Here is a 21,432-nt window from a genome sequence, read left to right as displayed (position 1 = left end):
TTGGACTGACGTCTCCTATCTTCGAGCCTGCCCACATAACACTGTGTATATTGGAGTTTATATTGTAATCTGTTGTTGTTGTTGTGCAATTTCACAACAGTAAAGTGTTGTATTTGGCTTTATCCATTGTCCGTTCATTTGCGCCCCCTGTTGTGGGTCCGTGCTCTTACACTTTCACAACAGGATATCTCGGCCAGCGTCATGGATCCCGAGGGGCGTCAACCGGCTGTTGAACGGCCAATGGAAGAACAGGGCGCACAGGCGTCCGCAGGAGGGGTGATCGGTGAGTTGCAGTGGATCCTCACCGCTTTCACGACTCGGTTGGATTTGATGACCGAGCAGAACGTCCTCCTGAACCGCAGGGTGGAGGCTCTCGCCGCGCAGGTGGAAGCGCGCCCTCTGGGCACCGCTGCGGCTCTCCCTCCCGTCGACCCTGTGCGTAACAGTGACGTTCCACCGGTCGTTGAACGACCCCTCCCACCTTCCCCGGAAGCATACATAAGCCCCCCAGAGCCGTACGGAGGCTGTGTGGAGACGTGCGCGGATTTCCTTATGCAGTGTTCGCTCGTCTTCGCACAGCGTCCCGTCATGTACGCGACTGATGCTAGCAAAGCAGCTTATGTGATAAATCTGCTTCGTGGTGAGGCACGAGCTTGGGCTACAGCGCTCTGGGAGCAAAATTCACGGCTCCTTCAGACATATGATGGGTTTGTGAGGGAGTTCAGAACAGTGTTCGATCACCCAAATAGAGGAGAGACCGCTTCGGCCGTGCTACTGTCAATGAGACAGGGGCGCCGGAGCTCAGCTGCCTATGCAGTCGACTTCCGCATCGCGGCTGCGAGGTCAGGCTGGAATAGCACTGCCCTCTGCGCCGCCTTTGTAAACGGACTGTCATTGGTTCTAAAGGAGCACCTGGTGGCTAAGGATGAACCGCGGGATTTAGATGGGCTTATCGATCTCGTCATACGATTAGACAATCGGTTGGAAGAACGCCGTCGGGAACGAGACGAAGGGCGTGGCCGGGCACGCGCCGTCCCTCTCCCTTCCGGTTCCGATCGCGTTCCGCCCTCCCCACGCTCCATGGCCCCTGCACCTCGTGTGGTTACAGCTCCCCCTGCTGACGAAGCTATGGACACGAGCAGGGCCACATTTAGAGCACCAAGTAGACAGAGGAGGCTGGACCGCGGGGCGTGTTTTGTTTGTGGCTCGATAGAGCATCAATTGAGAGACTGCCCCGAGCGGTTAAACACCAACGCCCGCCCCTAGAGACTGGGCTAGGGGTGGGCCGAGACATTCACGTGGGACACACCCACATTGCGACACGACTCCCAGTTACAATCCTGTATGAGGATTTAACCCTGAAGGCCCCAGCCCTGGTGGACACGGGCTCTGAAGGGAATCTGTTAGACAGCAGATGGGCCAGGGAGATAGGGCTCCCTCTGGTGGCTCTTACCTTGCCTGTGCAGGTACGAGCACTAGATGGCTTCCTCCTCCCTCCAATCACACATAGGACACCACCTGTAACCCTGGTGGTGTCAGGAAATCACCGGGAGGAGATCGAGTTTTTTGTGACTCCAACTACCTCCCGTGTGATCTTGGGGTTCCCCTGGATGTTGAAACACAATCCCCGGATCGACTGGTAGTGGTTCAGTGGAGCGAGACCTGCCATCGGGTATGTTTAGGTTCCTCGGTACCTCCCAGTTCCCAGGCTAAGGAGGGGGTCAGAGTCCCACCCAATCTAGGGACGGGGCCGGTGGAGTACCACGACCTTGTGGATGTGTTCAGCAAGGATCTGGCGCTCACCCTTCCCCCCCACCGTCCGTACGATTGTGCCATTGATTTGGTTCCAGGCGGTGAGTTCCCGTCCAGCAGGCTGTACAACCTCTCACGGCCTGAGCGCGAATCAATGGAGACCTATATCTGGGACTCTTTAGCCGCCGGGTTGATCCGGAATTCCAACTCCCCGATGGGTGCAGGTTTCTTTTTTGTGGGTAAAAAAGACGGCGGACTTCGTCCATGCATTGATTACAGGGGACTGAACGAAATCACGGTTCATAATCGATACCCGTTGCCCCTGTTGGATTCGGTGTTCACGCCCCTGCATGGAGCCCGAATATTCACCAAGCTAGATCTTAGAAATGCGTATCACCTGGTTCGGATCCGGAAGGGAGACGAGTGGAAGACGGCATTTAACACCCCTTTAGGCCACTTGAGTACCTGGTCATGCCGTTCGGTCTTACAAACGCCCCTGCGACGTTCCAAGCTTTGGTTAATGATGTCTTGCGGGATTTCCTGCACCGATTCGTCTTCGTATATCTAGACGATATACTCATCTTTTCTCCGGATCCTGAGACCCATGTCCGACATGTACGTCAGGTCCTGCAGCGGTTGTTGGAGAACCGGCTGTTTGTGAAGGGCGAAAAGTGTGAGTTCCACCGCACATCTTTGTCCTTCCTGGGGTTTATCATCTCCTCCAACTCCGTCGCTCCTGATCCGGCCAAGGTTGCGGCGGTGAGAGACTGGCCCCAACCCACAAGCCGTAGGAAGCTGCAACAGTTCCTCGGCTTTGCTAATTTCTACAGGAGATTCATTAAGGGCTACAGTCAGGTAGTTAGCCCCCTGACAGCCCTGACCTCACCAAAAGTCCCCTTCACCTGGTCGGATCGTTGCGATGCCGCGTTCAAGGAGTTGAAACAGCGCTTCTCGTCTGCACCAGTTCTGGTGCAGCCCGATCCTAGCCGCCAGTTAGTGGTTGAAGTGGACACCTCGGACTCAGGGATAGGAGCTGTGCTGTCCCAGAGCGGGAAGACCGATAAGGTCCTTCACCCGTGTGCCTATTTTTCCCGCAGGTTGACCCCGGCCGAACGGAACTATGACGTCGGCAATCGAGAACTCCTTGCGGTGAAAGAGGCTCTTGAAGAATGGAGACATCTGTTGGAGGGAACGTCCGTGCCATTTACGGTTTTCACTGACCACCGGAACCTGGAGTATATCAGGACCGCCAAGCGGCTGAATCCCAGGCAAGCCCGCTGGTCACTGTTCTTCAGCCGTTTTGACTTCCGGATCACCTACCGTCCCGGGACCAAAAACCAGAGATCGGATGCTTTGTCCCGGGTACATGAAGACGAAGTCAAAACGGAGTTGTCGGATCCACCGGAACCCATCATCCCGGAGTCCACTATCATGGCCACCCTCACCTGGGACGTAGAGAGAACCGTCCGGGAGGCCCTGGCACGAAGCCCAGACCCCGGAACTGGGCCGAAGAACAGACTTTACGTCCCACCAGAAGCTAGGGCTGCAGTCCTGGACTTCTGTCACGGCTCTAAGCTCTCCTGTCATCCAGGGGTGCGAAGAACCGTGGCAGTTGTCCGGCAGCGCTTCTGGTGGGCGTCCCTAGAGGCCGACGTCCGGGATTATATCCAGGCCTGTACCATCTGCGCCAGGGGCAAGGCCGACCATCGCAAGGCCTCGGGATTGCTACAGCCGCTGCCCGTGCCTCATCGCCCCTGGTCCCACATCGGCCTGGATTTTGTCACGGGCCTCCCGCCGTCCCAGGGCAACACCACCATTCTCATGATAGTGGACCGATTCTCCAAGGCGGCCCACTTCGTGGCCCTCCCGAAGCTCCCAACAGCCCAGGAGACAGCGGACCTCCTGGTCCACCACATCGTCCGGCTGCATGGGATTCCAACAGACATTGTCTCCGATCGTGGTCCCCAGTTCTCCTCGCACGTCTGGAGGAGCTTCTGCCGGGAACTGGGGGCCACGGTCAGTCTCTCATCCGGGTATCATCCCCAAACCAACGGGCAAGCAGAACGGGCCAATCAAGAGATGGAGCAGACCCTGCGTTGCGTGACAGCCGCGCACCCGGCGGCCTGGAGTACCCATCTGGCCTGGATCGAGTATGCCCACAACAGCCAAGTGTCGTCCGCCACCGGCCTCTCCCCTTTTGAGGTGTGTCTGGGGTATCAGCCCCCGTTGTTCCCGGTGGTTGAGGGAGAGGTCGGTGTGCCCTCGGTCCAGGTCCACCTGCGGAAGTGCTGTTGGGTGTGGCGTGCCGCCCGTTCTGCTTTGCTGAGGGCCCGGATGAGGACAAAGGCCCATGCAGACCGGCGGCGGACCCCGGCTCCTACGTATCGTCCTGGGCAGGAAGTGTGGTTGTCAACCAAGGACATTCCACTACAAGTGGCCTCCCCAAAATTACAGGAACGGTACATAGGTCCATTCAAGATCCTCAAGGTCATCAGTCCCGCCGCAGTGAGGCTTCAGCTTCCGGCCTCACTGCGGATCCATCCCGTGTTCCACGTGTCAAGGATTAAACCGCATCACACCTCACCCCTCTGCACTCCGGGTCCGACACCACCTCCTGCCCGGATCATCGATGGCGAGCCGGCTTGGACAGTGCGCCGGCTTTTGGATGTCCGACGGATGGGCCGGGGCTTCCAGTATTTGGTGGACTGGGAGGGGTACGGCCCCGAAGAACGCTCCTGGGTGAAGAAGAGCTTCATCCTGGACCTGGCCCTCCTGGCCGACTTCTACCGCCGCCACCCGGACAAGCCCGGTCGGGCGCCAGGAGGCGCCCGTTGAGGGGGGGGTTCTGTTGTGTGGGCCGCTGAAGAGGAGGTACTGCTGGCCCACCATCACCAGAGGGCGCCCTGCCTGGAGTGCGGGCTCCAGGCACCAGAGGGCGCTGCCGCCTCACAGGAGTAGCCGGGGTGACAGCTGTCACTTATCACCGACGACAGCTGTCATCAATCATCTGATCTTCAGGGGTATATCAGCAAGACGGCATCTCCACCTCATTGCCGAGATATCGCTCTACGAAGAGGTAACGATCTCAGCTGACTGTGTTCTGACAGGAATATCTATTGCTTGTGTGTGTTGGATATTCTGTTTCTTTTTTCGACGAGAGGTGGAGGTGGATTTCCCACCATACGTGTTGCTGGGTGCACACGCACCCACTTCTAACTGTGTTTGCTCCTCGCCAGCAGTACCAGGTCTGACACGCGTAGGCAGTGGCCACCTGTGAGTTCGGGACTTGGCGGCTCCGGTATTCCCAGGGTTCGGTGGCGGTGGAAATCGTGTGGTTCCGGTTCGACTTGGACTGACGTCTCCTATCTTCGAGCCTGCCCACATAACACTGTGTATATTGGAGTTTATATTGTAATCTGTTGTTGTTGTTGTGCAATTTCACAACAGTAAAGTGTTGTATTTGGCTTTATCCATTGTCTGTTCATTTGCGCCCCCTGTTGTGGGTCCGTGCTCTTACACTTTCACAACAAAATCCTTTTGTTAGGAATACAGTGATCGTCTGGTATGAGGTTTTGAACTACTTAAAAGAAAATGCTGCTTTATCCCAGTTTACTCCCATTTGGGGAAATAGAAATTTCACACCAGGTACAAACGATCTTGGCTTTAAGATATGGGCTAATAAGGGTATCAACAAAATATCAGATCTTTATGACAGAGAAGTCCTTTTAAGTTTTACTGATCAAGCAAAGATTTAACATTGATGCCAAACATTTTTTCAAATACTTGCAAATTAGACATTTCATAAAACAAACTCAAAACTCCTTAAGCCTACCCTCCCTGAACACTATTGAAACGATAGCTGTGAACTATTGTGGTAGACCTGGACTCATCTCTCAATTCTATCACAATATCATTGCAAAATCAATAGAATCCTATTAGATGATAAAAGACATGCCTGGTGTCTAGATCTTAAAGAAGAAATAACTGGTGAAGAATGGAAGCATGCATCCTTACAAAGCCAAGTTCAAATGATAAATACATGGTTTAAATTACTTCAGTACAAATGGCTGATGAGAACATATATCACTCCAGTTGTACAACATCATATTGATCCTAACACACCTGATCTATGTGTTAAATGTGGTACACATAAAGGGACTCTATTTCATTGTCTTTGGGAGTGTTCCATTATCCAAGAATTTTGGAAGGAGATAATTACGACTTTGTCTAAGATTACTGATACACATCTTCCACTATGCCCTAAGCTCTGTATACTGGGACTTTTCCCGGAAAATTGTACACTCAGTAAATATGAGAAATCAATGGTCATATATTGTATACTTGAAGCAAAACATAAAATTGCTCTGTCATGGAGCTCTATGTATAGGCCAAGTAAGCAAATGTGGGCTGAAGGACACACTCCACACTGTATAGCCATGGAAAAATTGACATACTGGATCAAGGGGAATTATAACAGATTTGTTAAGATCTGGGATTCGTTTATGGAGTTTTTGGAGGGAGGGGGTTTGTCTGAAATTGTATAACTTTTTGCTCATGTTATTCTTTTTACTTTCTTCACTAATGTTAATTTCCAGATTTTATATTTACTTGCTGTTGTCCCTGATGACTATGTCTGTTAACGTGCCTTCTTTTGTTCTTTTGTTCCTGTTGCTTTGTTTGTGTATGTGCTTGTTTGTTAATTAAAAAGAAAAAAATCAATAAAGACATTTGTCAAAAAAAAAAAAAAAAAAGAAAGTGGAAGAAACACAAGATGACTGTCAATCTCCCTCGGTCTGGGATTCCATGCAAGATCTCCCTTTGTGGGGTAAGGATGATTCTGAGAAAGCTCAGAACTGCACAGGAGGACCTGGTCAATGACCTGAAGAGAGCTGGGACCACAGTCACAAAGGTTACATTAGTAACACATGATGCTGTCATGGTTTAAAATCCTGCAGGGCAGCAAAGTCCCCCTGCTCAAGCCAGCACATGTCCAGGCCCGTTTGAAGTTCACCAGTGACCATCTGGATGATCCAGAGGAGGCATGGGAGAAGGTCATGTGGTCAGATGAGACCAGAATAGAGCTTTTTGGAATCAACTCCACTTACCATGTTTAGAGGATGAGAACAACCCCAAGAAAACCATCCCAACCATGAAGTATGGAGGTGGAAATATCATACTCTGGGGGTGCTCTTCTGCAAAGGAGACAGGACGACTGCACCGTATTGAAGGGAGGATGGATGGGGTCATGTATTGCGAGATTTTGGCAAACAACCTCCTTCCCTCAGTAAGAGCATTGAAGATGGGTCGCGGCTGGGTCTTCCAGCATGACAATGACCCCAAATACACAGCCAGGGCAACTAAGGAGGGGCTCTCTAAGAAGCATTTCAAGGTCCTGGAGTGGCCTGGCCAGTCTTCAGACCTGAACTCAATAGAAAATCTTTGGAGGGAGCAGAAAGTCCAAACCTGAAAGATTTGGAGAAGATCTGTATGGAGGAGTGGACCAAAATCCCTGCTGCAGTGTGTGCAAACCTGGTGAAAAACTACAGGACATTTGACCTCTGTAATTGCAAACAAAGGCTACTGTACCAAATATTAACATTGATTTTACCAGGTGTTCAAATACACTCAACAAAAATATAAACGCAACACTTTTGGTTTTGCTCCCATTTTATATGAGATGAACTGAAAGATCTAAAACCTTTTCCACATACACAATATCACCATTTCCCTCAAATATTGTTCACAAACCAGTCTAAATCTGTGATAGTGAGCACTTCTCCTTTGCTTAGATAATCCATCCCACCTCACAGGTGTGCCATACCAAGATGATGATTAGACACCATGATTAGTGCACAGGTGTGCCTTAGACTGTCCACAATAAAAGGCCACTCTGAAAGGTGCAGTTTTGTTTTATTGGGGGGGGATACCAGTCAGTATCTGGTGTGACCACCATTTGCCTCATGCAGTGCAACACATCTCCTTCACATAGAGTTGATCAGGTTGTCAATTGTGGCCTGTGGAATGTTGGTCCACTCCTCTTCAATGGCTGTGCGAAGTTGCTGGATATTGGCAGGAACTGGTACACGCTGTCGTATACGCCGGTCCAGAGCATCCCAAACATGCTCAATGGGTGACATGTCTGGTGAGTATGCCGGCCATGCAAGACCTGGGACATTTTCAGCTTCCAAGAATTGTGTACAGATCCTTGCAACATGGGGCCGTGCATCATCCTGCTGCAACATGAGGTGATGTTCTTGGATGTATGGCAACAATGGGCCTCAGGATCTCGTCACGGTATCTCTGTGCATTCAAAATACCATCAATAAAATGCACCTGTGTTCTTTGTCCATAACAGACGCCTGCCCATACCATAACCCCACCGCCACCATGGGCCACTCGATCCACAACACTAACATTAGAAAACCGCTCACCCACACGACGCCACACACGCTGTCTGCCATCTGCCCTGAACAGTGTGAACCGGGATTCATCCATGAAGAGAACACCTCTCCAATGTGCCAAACGCCAGCGAATGTGAGCATTTGCCCACACAAGTCGGTTACGACGACGAACTGGAGTCAGGTCGAGACCCCGATGAGGACGACGAGCATGCAGATGAGCTTCCCTGAGACGGTTTCTGACAGTTTGTGCACAAAATTCTTTGGTTATGCAAACCGGTTGTTTCAGCAGCTGTCCGAGTGGCTGGTCTCAGACGATCTTGGAGGTGAACATGCTGGATGTGGAGGTCCTGGGCTGGTGTGGTTACACGTAGTCTGCGGTTGTGAGGCTGGTTGGATGTACTGCCAAATTCTCTGAAACGCCTTTGGAGACGGCTTATGGTAGAGAAATGAACATTCAATACACAAGCAACAGCTCTGGTTGACATTCCTGCTGTCAGCATGCCAATTGCACGCTCCCTCAAATCTTGCGACATTTGTGACATTGTGCTGTGTGATAAAACTGCACCTTTCAGAGTGGCCTTTTATTGTGGGCAGTCTAAGGCACACCTGTGCACTAATCATGGTGTCTAATCATCATCTTGGTATGGCACACCTGTGAGGTGGGATGGATTATCTAAGCAAAGGAGAAGTGCTCACTATCACAGATTTAGACTGGTTTGTGAACAATATTTGAGAGAAATGGTGATATTGTGTATGTGGAAAAAGTTTTAGATCTTTGAGTTCATCTCATACAAAATGGGAGCAAAACCAAAAGTGTTGCATTTATATTTTTGTTGAGTGTACTTATTTGCAGCAGTAACATACAAATAAATTATTTAAAAAAATCATACATTGTGATTTCCAGATTATTTTTTTTAGATTATGTCTCTCACAGTGGACATGCACCTAAGACAAAAATTTCAGACCCCTCCATGATTTCTAAGTGGGAGAACTTGCAAAATCGCAGGGTGTTCAAATACTTATTTTCCTCACTGTATATGGTGAAAATTTCATCAAAATCGGAGCCAGTCATCCAGCCACCCGCGATTGATTGATGATTTTCTCTGAGACAGCTCATTAAGCTGTGTTCCAACATTATATATATATAAAACAAATCCTGATTTCTGAAATTTCCTACTTCCCACACAGTGCCACCATAACTGAAGTGATTTAAAAAAAAATACACTTTGTAGTGTAGCAGTAAATCATGCTCAGTACGTTCATGATGCACCATTTTTGCAGATTTCATAGACTGCCCATTTAATTTTTATACATCAATGTATTTTTGTAATTGTTTTAATAATTGGAAATTTGCTTTCCTCAGTATTTTTATGTTTCTTAAAGCCTAGTATTTGTAATGCAGTATGTGCCTTGTGATTTTAGGGGTGTTATTTTCCAGAAAAGTATACATACAATTAAATACAATTAAATTACATTATTTAATTGCAAAGCTTGTAATTAATTAGATTTTTTTTTATTGCTTGACAGCACTACTTATGAAAAAAAAAATCACCTTTCAACAGAGGACATTTTTAGTCCATTTTTGTAATTATCTTCAAATATATTGCTTAATAAGTGATAACACCATATGGTGGCAATCCTATACTGTGCAAAACAGTGTGTAGCTTTGATCCTTGTTCCACATTTGTTTTATTTCACTTTAGCTCTGCGTCGATCTTGTTCTAGACATGAGCTGCAATGGGATTATTTTACATTCGTTCAGTTCAGCAACATATGTAAAATTCAACAGTTGTGTATTAAGATGCAGTACAGACGGATTACAATTGGATTTGTTGTCTTCTACAACACTGAAAAAACAACCATGGCGTACCCATTGTGCTAATCCTTTTGTCTCAAGGTCAGTTACACATCTGAGAATCTTGCACATATATTACCAGTAGGAAAAAAAAAAAAATCATTCTGTCCTTAAAACTGAAAACAGATTTGTAGAGCACTGTGACACATCCTGAGTAAACTGTTTCTTTAAAAATAAATACATAATAAAAAATGACATGAATGACAATAACTTACAAGCATTTCAAACTCTGTTACATCCACCCCCACCTACTCCTAATTTTCATCATCCATGTGATAAGATTGTTGCGTGCAACAAGCCAAACATAAGCAAAATAAGCATGGCGTTTTGATTGATCTTAGATGTCTATGTTCAACAACTATTTATTACTTTTTCTTCTTGATAAACCCTTTTTTAAATTTGAGATGCATAAAATGACAGCATATGTTGTTGTAGGAATCATGGCATTACCAGCCTGGCGGCGGTGGACTCATTCCTACAGTGTACATGCCTCTGCTTTTTGAAACTGTAGAAACTGAGGCAGTGTGACATTAGATAAAAACCACATTCCATTCAATGGACAACAGGTCACCTCGTTTTTCCATATATGAGGAATATTTTCTTTTCTCTTATGCCATAAATAATTCAAGCCAGCCATTCTTTGGTGAAACCTTTTAAATCCTGAAAATCTAATGCTCTAATTCTCAAATGTTTTAGCAGCTCCATCCTAGTGACAGTGGAATATGGGCTCAGTTGTGAGACATCTTGTCACATAATGAATTCATGCAGCACTGACTATATGTACAACCCCAATTCCAATGAAGCTGGGATGTTGTGTCAATAAAAACAGAATACAATAATTTGCAAATCCTCTTCAAACTATATTCAGTTGAATACACCACAAAGACACGATATTTAATGTTCAAACTGATAGACTTTATTGTTTTTGTGCAAATATTTGCTCATTTTGAAATGGATGCCTGCAACACGTTTCAAAAAAGCTGGGACAGTGGTATGTTTACCACTGTGTTACATCATCTTTCCTTCTAACAACACTCAGTAAGCGTTTGGGAACTGAGGACACTAATTGTTGAAGCTTTTTAGGTGGAATTCTTTCCCATTCTTGCTTGATGTACGACTTCAGCTGTTCAACAGTCCGGGGTCTCCCTTGTTTTGCGCTTCGTAATGCGCCACACATTTTCAATGGGTGACAGGTCTGGACTGCAGGCAGGCCAGTCTAGCACACGCACTCTTTTACTATGAAGCCACACTGTTGTAACACGTGCAGAATGTGGCTTGGCATTGTCTTGCTGAAATAAGCAGGGACGTCCCTGAAAAAGACGTTGCTTGGATGGCGGCATGTGTTGCTCCAAAACCTGGATGTACCTTTCAGCATTGATGGTGCCATCATAGATATGTAAGTTGCCCGTGTCATGGGCACTAACACACCTCCATACCATCACAGATGCTGGCTTTTGAACTTTGCGCTGGTAACAATCTGGATGGTCTTTTTCCTCTTTTGTCCAGAGGACACGACGTCCATGATTTCCAAAAACAATTTGAAATGTGGACTCATCAGACCACAGCACACTTTTCCACTTTGTGTCTGTCCATTTCAAATGAGACAATGAAATAAAATAAGAGTTTCTGGATGTTGTTGATGTATGGCTTTCGCTTTACATGGCAGAGTTTTAACTTGCACTTGTAGATGTAGCAACAAACTGTGTTAACTGACAATGGTTTTCTGAAGTGTTCCTGAGCCCACGGGGTAAGATCCTTTACACAATGATGTCAGCTTTTAATGCAGTGCCGCCTGAGGGATTGACGGTCACGAGCATTCAATGTTGGTTTTCGGCCTTGACACTTAATGTGTCAAAAGTTCTCCAGATTCTCTGAATCTTCTGATTATATTATGGACTGTAGATGATGGAGTTCCTAAATTCCTTGCAATTGAACGTTGAGAAACATTGTTCTTAAACTGTTGGACTATTTTTTTCATGCAGTGGTTCACAAAGTGGTGATTCTCGCCCCATCTTTGCTTGTGAATGGCTGAGCCTTTTGGGGATGCTCCTTTTGTACCCAATCAAGACACTCACCTGTTTACAATTAACCTGTTCATCTGTGGAATGTTCCAAACAGGTGTTCTTTGAGCATTCATCAACTTTCCCAGTCTTTTGTCCCAGCTTTTTTGAAATGTGTTGCAGGCATCCATTTCAAAATGAGCAAATATTTGCACAAAAACAAAAAAATGTCTATCAGTTTGAACATTAAATATCTTGTCTTTGTGTATTCAATTGAATATAGGTTGAAGAGGATTTGTAAATCATTGTATTCTGTTTTTATTTATATTTCACACAATGTCCCAACTTCACTGGCATTGGGGTTGTAGGTATGCTGGTTCACATTTACAGTCAGAGCTGTTTTGGTGAGTTTCACTGAGGTGGCACCACCTGCATCTTACACTATGTCTACATGGTTGAACAATCTGGTCCAGAGATGAAGAGAAGAAGGCTTTTATTATCTACATATTAAAAGCCAAGTGGCGTCTGTGTACGCTTGCATGCGTGTGTGCATGAAAATGACTTTGAACATGGAGAAAGTGGGGAGAGCTGACATTTGCTGTTTGGTATGCTTATATATTTTGGGTCAAGGATGAATGCCATGAAAACGGAAAGTTGATAGGGCTAATATTTTGGGAGACATTAGGGATGTTAGGTAACAACAGTGAACCGTTATTCAGTCCCTGGCAACGAGACAAGCTCTGAACAAAGGACATATCTTAGCCTTACCAGTTGTAAAACATGACATCAACTAAATGTGTCAAATAATAAATACAGTTATTCACATTTTAATTTCCTGCACTTTCAGTTAAAATTTTTATAGAAACTTTGCATAATTTATTACCACCCTTGAAAAATGTCAACTACCTATTTTTATAAACACTGCCTAATCTAGAACCCATGGATCCCCACGGGCAATGTGCTCGTACTGTTTAAAATCTTGCATGCGGCATGTAGCCACTCATTACATTTCATTAGGTTTTGAGATCAAATGTTGATTTGTTATTTGGTATTGACAGAAGAAAAACTCTCAATCTGTCAGAATGAATCAAAGCCTCAAGGACAAACACTTCCTGATAGAAAACTAGATGTTTTGTTCTGATGGACTGAATGATCTTTAGATGAAGTTACAATTAATTAGGGTCCTGATAAGAGTCACTAGATGATCCTTTTTGTATAGTTTGTTTTGTATTTACAGTAGGTCCACCATTATTTTGTCATGGTTGATGGTCTTTAGCTGTTCAGCTGTTGTTCAGGCTTTGTTGCTGTGGAAATGAGTTTGAGAGCAAGCGGAACATGTCACCCTCAGGGGGACTTGATATCAATTTGCTGCCATCTACCACTGGGATCTAAAAGGAAAGGAGCAATTCATCCACAAATGGCAAAATTCACAGTGAAGTCACCTTTTTTTTTTCCAAATGGCTGACCTACTTTCTTTTACACAAACCCTCTGGTGTCTCCTGTGACATTTGTCCCTTCTCGTGGTGCTGTGTCAAGGCTCTGGTCTGCTTGTTCCAAATGTTCAACATACTGATGTGTGTTCACATCTGCCAGCTGCCCTGTCTGAACTGACACAGTTTGAAGAAGACATCTGCTTCTTTTTTTTACTGACTTTATCTTCATGTGGTTTATGCTGAATTCCATTCTGACCCTACCATCTGAATATCAGACCAGATACTAAGAGTCATCGTGCAAGGAAATCATTTTCCAGTTACAAGTTTGGTGAGTGCATGCTCACTGTAGCCTCATTTTCCTGTTCGTTGCTGACAAGAGAGACACCTGGTGCAGATTTCAGCATTCCAGGTGGCTATGTCATACCTTGTGTAGCCCAGGGCATCAACCAATTATCCATACTAGCTTCCTTGTATTTGTCAAAAATCAGTATGTGACAATCCATAAGGTATCTGAACACTGAGTGAGGCATTTAGTCTCGTTGTCAAATGGTATTTGGATCATCTACTGCCTTCAGACAGTAGTCAGTCAGATCAGTCCCTTCAGCTGGAGCCTGGTATCCAAAGAAGAAGAAATTCCCGGGAAAATTCAAAAAAGAAAGTGGACATACATGAAACCAATAGTAAAGTCCAAGGGACCATGGCATTCTGCAAATATCAATTAAGAAAGTCTGCCATTCTAAAATAGAATTTTTTGCAGCATATGTGGCTATGCACATATGCACTATCAGTAAACATCCAGGTCAAAGGATATCCAAGATGGTGTAGTACATCCGAATCCTGTCCCTTCTACTCACTCGCTTACTTCTAGCATGTATGACAATAACGGTTGGGTGATAGGTTCTTGACATTAGTACTAAGCATTCAGATGAGGGGTATCTGTTTCATGGTCCCTACATGTTGTGCACTTAGAGATGGTCTTTTGCATATATGGTACAAGTTCACACTTCACACCTAAGTTCAGCATGCACAGATCAAAATGACTAAATTCACATTTGAGTTCACCATTTCAGTTTTTAAGTAGTTTATTATCAGGTCATTTAATATTATCTTTTTCAATAGATCATCCTCAGTAGAACCAGAAGCCCATATCATTTATACATTTATAACAGTTGTGAATATTTACAGTTATGTATTATAGATTATTAGGTGAAATATTAAGGAATATAAAGTATTGTAAAGTCCTTTTCTTTTCACGTATGCATGCATGCATACAGTGAGGAAAATAAGTATTTGAACACCCTGCGATTTTGCAAGTTCTCCCACTTAGAAATCATGGAGGGGTCTGAAATTTTCATCTTAGGTGCATGTCCACTGTGAGAGACATAATCTAAAAAAAAAAAAAAATCCGGAAATCACAATGTATGATTTTTTTTTTTAATAATTTATTTGTATGTTAGTGCTGCAAATAAGTATTTGAACAGCTGTGAAAATCAATGTTAATATTTGGTACAGTAGCCTTTGTTTGCAGTTACAGAGGTCAAACATTTCCTGTAGTTTTTCACCAGGTTTGCACCCACTGCAGCAGGGATTTTGGTCCACTCCTCCATACAGATCTTCTCTAGATCTTTCAGGTTTGGAGTTTCAGCTCCCTCCAAAGATTTTCTATTGAGTTCAGGTCTGCAGACTGGCCAGGCCACTCCAGGACCTTGAACTGCTTCTTACGGAGCCCCTCCTTAGTTGCCCTTGCTCTGTGTTTGGGGTCATTGTCATGCTGGAAGACCCAGCCATGACCCTTCTTCAATGCTCTTACTGAGGGAAGGAGGTTGTTTACCAAAATCTCACAATACATGACACCATCCATCCTCCCTTCAATACGGTGCAGTCGTCCTGTCCCCTTTGCAAAAGAGCACCCCAAAGTGTGATGTTTCGACCTACATGCGTCACAGTTGGGATGTTTTCTTGGGGTTGTTCTCATGTGTTACTAATGTAATCTTTGTGACTGTGGTCCCAGCTCTCTTCAGGTCACTGACCACGTCCTCCTGTGTAGTTCTGCGCTTTCTCAGAATCATCCTTACCCCACACAGTGAGATCTTGCATGGAATCCGAGACTGAGGGAGATTGACAGTCACTTTGTGTTTCTTCCACTTTCTAATAAATAATCATAACAGTTGTTGTCTTCTACCAAGTTGCTTGCCTGTTGTCCTGTAGTCCATCCCAGCCTTGTGCAGGTCTACAGTTGTGTCTCTGGTGTCCTTAGACAGCTCTTTGGTCTTGGCTATGGTGGACAGGTTGGAGTGTGATTGACTGAGTGTGGGAACAGGTGTCTTTTATATAGGTAACAAGTTCAAACAGGTGCAGTTAATACAGGTAAAGAGTGCAGAATAAGAGGGCTTCTTAAAGAAAAATTAACAGGTCTGTGTGAGCCAGAATTCTTGCTGGTTGGTAGGTGTTAAAATACTTATTTGCAGCAGTAGCATACAAGTAAATTTAAAAATCATACATTGTGATTTCCGTATTTTTTTTTTTAAGATTATGTCTCTCACAGTGGACATGCACCTAAAATGAAAATTTCAGACCCCTCCATGATTTCTAAGTGGGAGAACTTGCAAAAGCGCAGGGTGTTCAAATACTTATTTTCCTCACTGTATGTCCATCAGCTCAAGTAGGCAGCTAACTACACAGTAAATTTTGGAGAGTAAAATTTACTCTGCTGGGATAACATTTGGTCCCAGTCCAAATAGAGTTAAATATACTCTATGAGAGTCCAAAATCAACTCTTTCACAGTGTAAAATCAACTCTTATTGGAGTAGAAACACTTGATTTTACAAAGACAGTAGAGCTTATTTCACTCTATAATAGAGTGTATTTTATTCTATTTGGACTGGGACCAAATGTTATCCTGACAGACTATATTTTACTTGGCAAAATGTACTGTGTACTACTAAATAAAAGCATAAACTAATTACACATATTCTGTCCTGCAATGAAAATTATACCATATAAATATCCACAAAAAAAGCATAAGTGGCAACTGAAGTGCTAGCTGCGTCTGCGTTGTCACTTCTGAGATATGAACAATCTGTTTATACAATATGTTGTGATTTACATAGTCCAGGAAGTCGTTATTTATGAGAAAGCAGTGATAACAGAAAAACTGAGCTTGTTCAATGAATGTGCGCTATTGAACTTGTTCATGCACAACACAATAACACTCACTGTCTTCTGCTCAAGCATTAATTTTTAATTTTTTTTATTTATTTTCATTTATATAGCGCTAAATAACAACAGAGTTGCCTCAAAGTGCTTCACACAGGTAAGGTCTAACCTTACCAACCCCCAGAGCAACAGTGGTAAGGAAAAACTCCCTCTGAGGAAGAAACTTCAAGCAGACCAGACTCAAAGGGGTGACCCTCTACTTGGGCCATGCTACAAACATAAATTACAGAACAATTCACAGAACAATTCACTGATTCAATGATAACAATCGGATATCATTTATTAATGATATCCGATTAACATCTGACGTCTTTGTGTGAGAAGTTTCCTGATTTTATTCTGTTTAATATTATGGTTACCTAGAGGCATAGCTAGCTACCTATTGAATGTGAAAGTGTGTCCAAACATTTGACTGGTAGTGCATATAGATACATGTATTTCCAGAGTACAAATCATGTTGTTTTATGTTCTTTGTTTATTTGTTTGTTTTGTTTTATATGCCAATGAGATGTACAGTATATACCAAAAAAGTATACATTCTTTTAACAACAATAATAATAATAAGATTCACAGGAATCAAAGCACTAAACCAATTAAATTGTAAAAAAAAAAAAAAAAAAAAAAAAAAAACACTAAAACAATACACAAAAATCCACAAAATAAAGACCTGATAATAAAGAAAAAAATGTGTGACTCCAGATAGTCAAGAAAATATGGTAATTTTTATTTCTGCCATTACAAATATTCTGTTGCACACCCTCTGGTGGCGATCCACAACAGTTTGGGAAACCTGGACTTGAAGTTATATTGAAGCATTAACTTTAATAATCAGTTGAACAGGAGCACTAAATGAAGAGTTAAAGAATGTAAGAATGAGACAAACCTAACTCACCCTTTCTTCTCTCGTTTGTCTAGAATGACACTTGGGGACAACAGTATTCCTACGCACTTTTCAAAGCAATGAGCCACATGCTCTGTATCGGATACGGCATGTACCCCCCGGTGGGCATGACGGACGTATGGCTGACCATCCTCAGCATGATTGTGGGTGCTACCTGCTACGCCATGTTTGTAGGCCATGCAACTGCACTAATCCAATCTCTCGACTCGTCCAGACGGCAATATCAGGAGAAGGTGAGTGAGTATTTGATACATTTGTGAGAGAGCCCAGAATGCTCACTCACACTTCTATAAGTGTAGAAGGTGAGTGAGTATTTGATACATTTGTGAGAGAGCCCAGAATGCTCACTCACACTTCTATAAGTGTAGAGCTTTGTATCTCACAATGGTGGTTGAGTGTTTTCATCTGTGTCTTTTTGTTGGTTTGTTTGATTGTGAGCAGGATTATGCAACACTTAATAAAACAACTTGAATTAAACCTTGTAGAGAGGTGTTGCATGAACAAAGGAAGAACCTACAGTATTTATTATTTTTGGTGTCTGTCCAGATCAAGGGTTGGATCCTGACTCTGCAAATAAAGTGTGTTGTTGTCGTGGTTCTGTGCCAGGATCCCTTGGGGCTCAATTATTGCTGTTCAGGAGGTGACAGTGCCTGGCATGGCTGTTCAAACCCAGGGCAGAGTGGAATAGATGCGGACACATTTGGCAGGGAAGGGTGGGTGATAAGCAGGGAAGGAGAAGCCGTTCTTTGCATCATTGTCTCTTGGCCTCTGCCTTGCGATATCATTCATATTCCATGCGATCTGTTCCCTTAAAGATGGTGCGCTTCCACTCAGAGCGATCCCTCGGTGAGGGTCTCCCAGTTGACACGGTCGATGTTGAATTTTGAAGGTTTAGCTCATTGGTCCTGCCACAGATAGCCTTCACATGACTTTGTTTACAGTGGATCACGGGTTGCGAGCCCGAGACCCACACACTTTGGGCACCCACCTTCTCCAAGGGCACCATTGGAGATGAAGACGTTCTGGTTGGGGTGCTTACATCAACCTGCAGGATGACTCAATTATAGTCGAGGTCCGTCTTAAAACATGCCAGCTCGACTGGCGCAATTCACATCCGCCTATTGCGAAACAACTGCCATGGGAGACCAAGGGCCCGCTCTTTTTTGTGGCACTGACTGCACTCACCAGTTACAGAGTAAGTATAATGGTCACTTGCATGCTTTTTGTAGGTTTCAAGGTTGGAGTGCCCTGAAACCATGCATGACCTCCCGACTCCACCTGGATGCAGTTTAATGTCTTATCGAGGACAACGAATTGTGGTGTATTGAGGTATAGTTTGTGTTCATTCCCAGCTTCCATTCATTTCTTTGGCTGAGTTTGGTGGGGCAATCATTCCCAGGTTACAGAAAAGAAATTCTGACAGTTGGTTGTGCAGGTTGAGTTCCATTCCACAGTGCTATGGCCTCCGTGGGCTCAGCGTGGGTGATAATGAGCTGAGCTGCTCTGCTGCCATATCAAACCATCATCTGTAGAAGCAGGAGACAGTCTAAGGTGATTATTAAGAAATGGGGTGGGCTTTAATTCAGGTGGGCTCACAGAGCCATACATCTGAGTCCCAAGGAAATGAGTGAGAGAGTTAGAAAGTATGAGTCAGAGGAAGAGTCAATGCTGTCAGCTCTGTTTTGCTTTCTCTCTGACTGTCAGCAGGATTATACAAAAATTACCAAGGTAATTTGTAAGAAACTTCATGGAAGAATGGAGCAAGGCCAAGGATGAGTTCATTCAATTTTGCTGCACCTATCAAAGTGGGGATTGAGGATTTTCTTCTCTTTCTGTAACATAGCAAGATACAAGAATTAGAAGAAACAATTCCTAGTTAGGCACTGAGGTACACTGTGCACATGTGTATCCCTGTTGGCATGAAGTGGATGACTGCCACTCCCCTTAAACAGGATGCCAGTCCATGACAGGGTACTTCCCCAGCCATGGCCAGTGCCAATTTACAGCTAGGTGAACTGCAAAATGCAGATTAAGTCTGGGAGCATGCAGCGGTGCCACAATTCGCCACATCCACCACATCATCAAACTGCTCTGGGCCTTGGATGACAACTACCCAGGCAAGACACCATGTCTATCCCCTCCTCTCAAATTTAACCATCTATCTGATACATCCAGGTGAAATGTGGCCATCACTTTTTTCTTCTCCACTTGCTGGATTCCTCAACACTGAGGTACCTGCATGCATGATTGTGCCTAAAGAAACCCACCACTTGGCTAAAATGTTGTATATGATGTTCCCCCACAATGGAAGTGATACTCCTCATCTGAGTCTCTAAGTAATGGCTTATTTTAAACAAAGTCACTCCAGCAATACCCAAGGTGTAGTGGCTTTCGCAGATGACCCCAATGCAGAGAACAATAATGGAAGGTAGGTAAACAAACAAACAAACAAACAAACAAAAAAACAGGTTTACTGTCCCACATAGATGATGTACGGTATAGTAGCTGGCAACAGGCTTGGACAAAAACAGGTAGAGATCAGGGAACCGGCTGACTGGTCCAACAGGCAGCAGACTTACTAAGAAGACAGGAGAGGGTTATTCAAAAACAGCCAATACATCAGTACACAGAGATTTCACATACCAAGTGCACAAATGCAAGATGATAGGCAAAAACTGAGCAACTCAGAACAGCAACAAAAGATATGTAACAGAGTCAAAAACAATAGAAAAGGCATTGGGAAACATAATGCGAGAGAACAGGAAAAAACTTAGATAATCTGGTGATGAGGGAATGCTTAACCAAACAATCAAAGACCTGAAAATGAAGCCCAGAATCAGAAAGTTAAGACACACAAAATTAACACTGATGAAACATCAAAGTAAAAATGCTAGAGTATTAACCACAAGAGAGAATTAATCAGATATCATGGGAAATAATAGTAACATGCAGAGAATAATGCTAGAAACAGCATATCAAGGAGATCAGTATTAAACACCAAAATGGGTCACATGACACAAGGATGCTCTGATGCCAACTGGGAATCAAACCCAGGTTTAATTACTGGTAGCACATCTATTCCACAAAGCTAACTGCTCTTCAAGATACACTGCAGAGCAATGATAGTAAGATAGGGATTTTATTTTTTTTTAATTTTCATTAATTCTCAGGAAATATTAAATGAATATTTGTTTTAAAAAATCCAAAGAAGTTTATCATTATAATAGTAGAACAAAACATATTTTTGTAGGGAGAGTGATGTTAGTTCAATCATCGTACTGTAACAAATGGGGAAAGAAATGCATTATAGATTGGACTGTTGGCCCTGGTGAAGGTCTGCTCTCTCCAGGTGCTATTCTAGGTTGTTTATTTGACTCTGTGTTGGTGTACCTTGAAGCAATTTGAAGAAAAGTGTAGATCATGACTGGAACACATTCTTTCAAAGTGATATTCAACCAACACAAGTTCTTTGTTCTGGATTTGGCACAACTTTTGCGTTGGATGCCCTTCCTGATGCAAATCCAGTTCTACTTGGAGAAACACAGCCCCTGGTGTTCCCAAGCGGTCTCCCAGCCAAGTACTAATCACGACTTTCCTTGCCTCACTTCTGAGATCTGACGGCATGAAGCAGCATGGCTCCAAGCTAAAGCATTAGAAAAAAACAAAAAAGCACTTCAGCTTTTAAACGAGAAACAAAGGAGCTAATTTTCCAGCAGATATGATTCTTCTCAACATCAAGTTTAAAACAAAACAAGCATCCAATGAGTAAGCAATGCAAGTGGGTAATATAGCACATGTTGCTGACCTGAAGGCCTCTTTAATAAGAGGAGCACATGGAGTCTTGACACAGCACTCTTCAGTCTCCTGCTGCCC

The 21,432-nt window shown here is 44.3% G+C and overlaps 1 protein-coding gene across 1 annotated transcript in view; it reads left to right on the top strand.

Moving 5' to 3' along the window:
- LOC117524694 (potassium/sodium hyperpolarization-activated cyclic nucleotide-gated channel 1-like) overlaps positions 1-21,432 on the top strand; it is a 223,252-nt gene that overhangs the window by 70,852 nt on the left and 130,968 nt on the right. The window contains exon 3 of the mRNA XM_034186516.1: positions 17,574-17,792. Within this exon, the coding sequence (XP_034042407.1) occupies positions 17,574-17,792 (219 nt within the window). The remainder of the gene's footprint in view (positions 1-17,573; positions 17,793-21,432) is intronic.

The sequence above is a fragment of the Thalassophryne amazonica genome, chromosome 2, assembly GCF_902500255.1.
Source record: "Thalassophryne amazonica chromosome 2, fThaAma1.1, whole genome shotgun sequence".
In the NCBI taxonomy this organism is placed as follows: Eukaryota; Metazoa; Chordata; class Actinopteri; order Batrachoidiformes; family Batrachoididae; genus Thalassophryne; species Thalassophryne amazonica.
The sequence above is the reverse complement of the archived record's forward strand: the minus strand, read 5'-3'. Positions and strand labels throughout refer to the sequence as shown.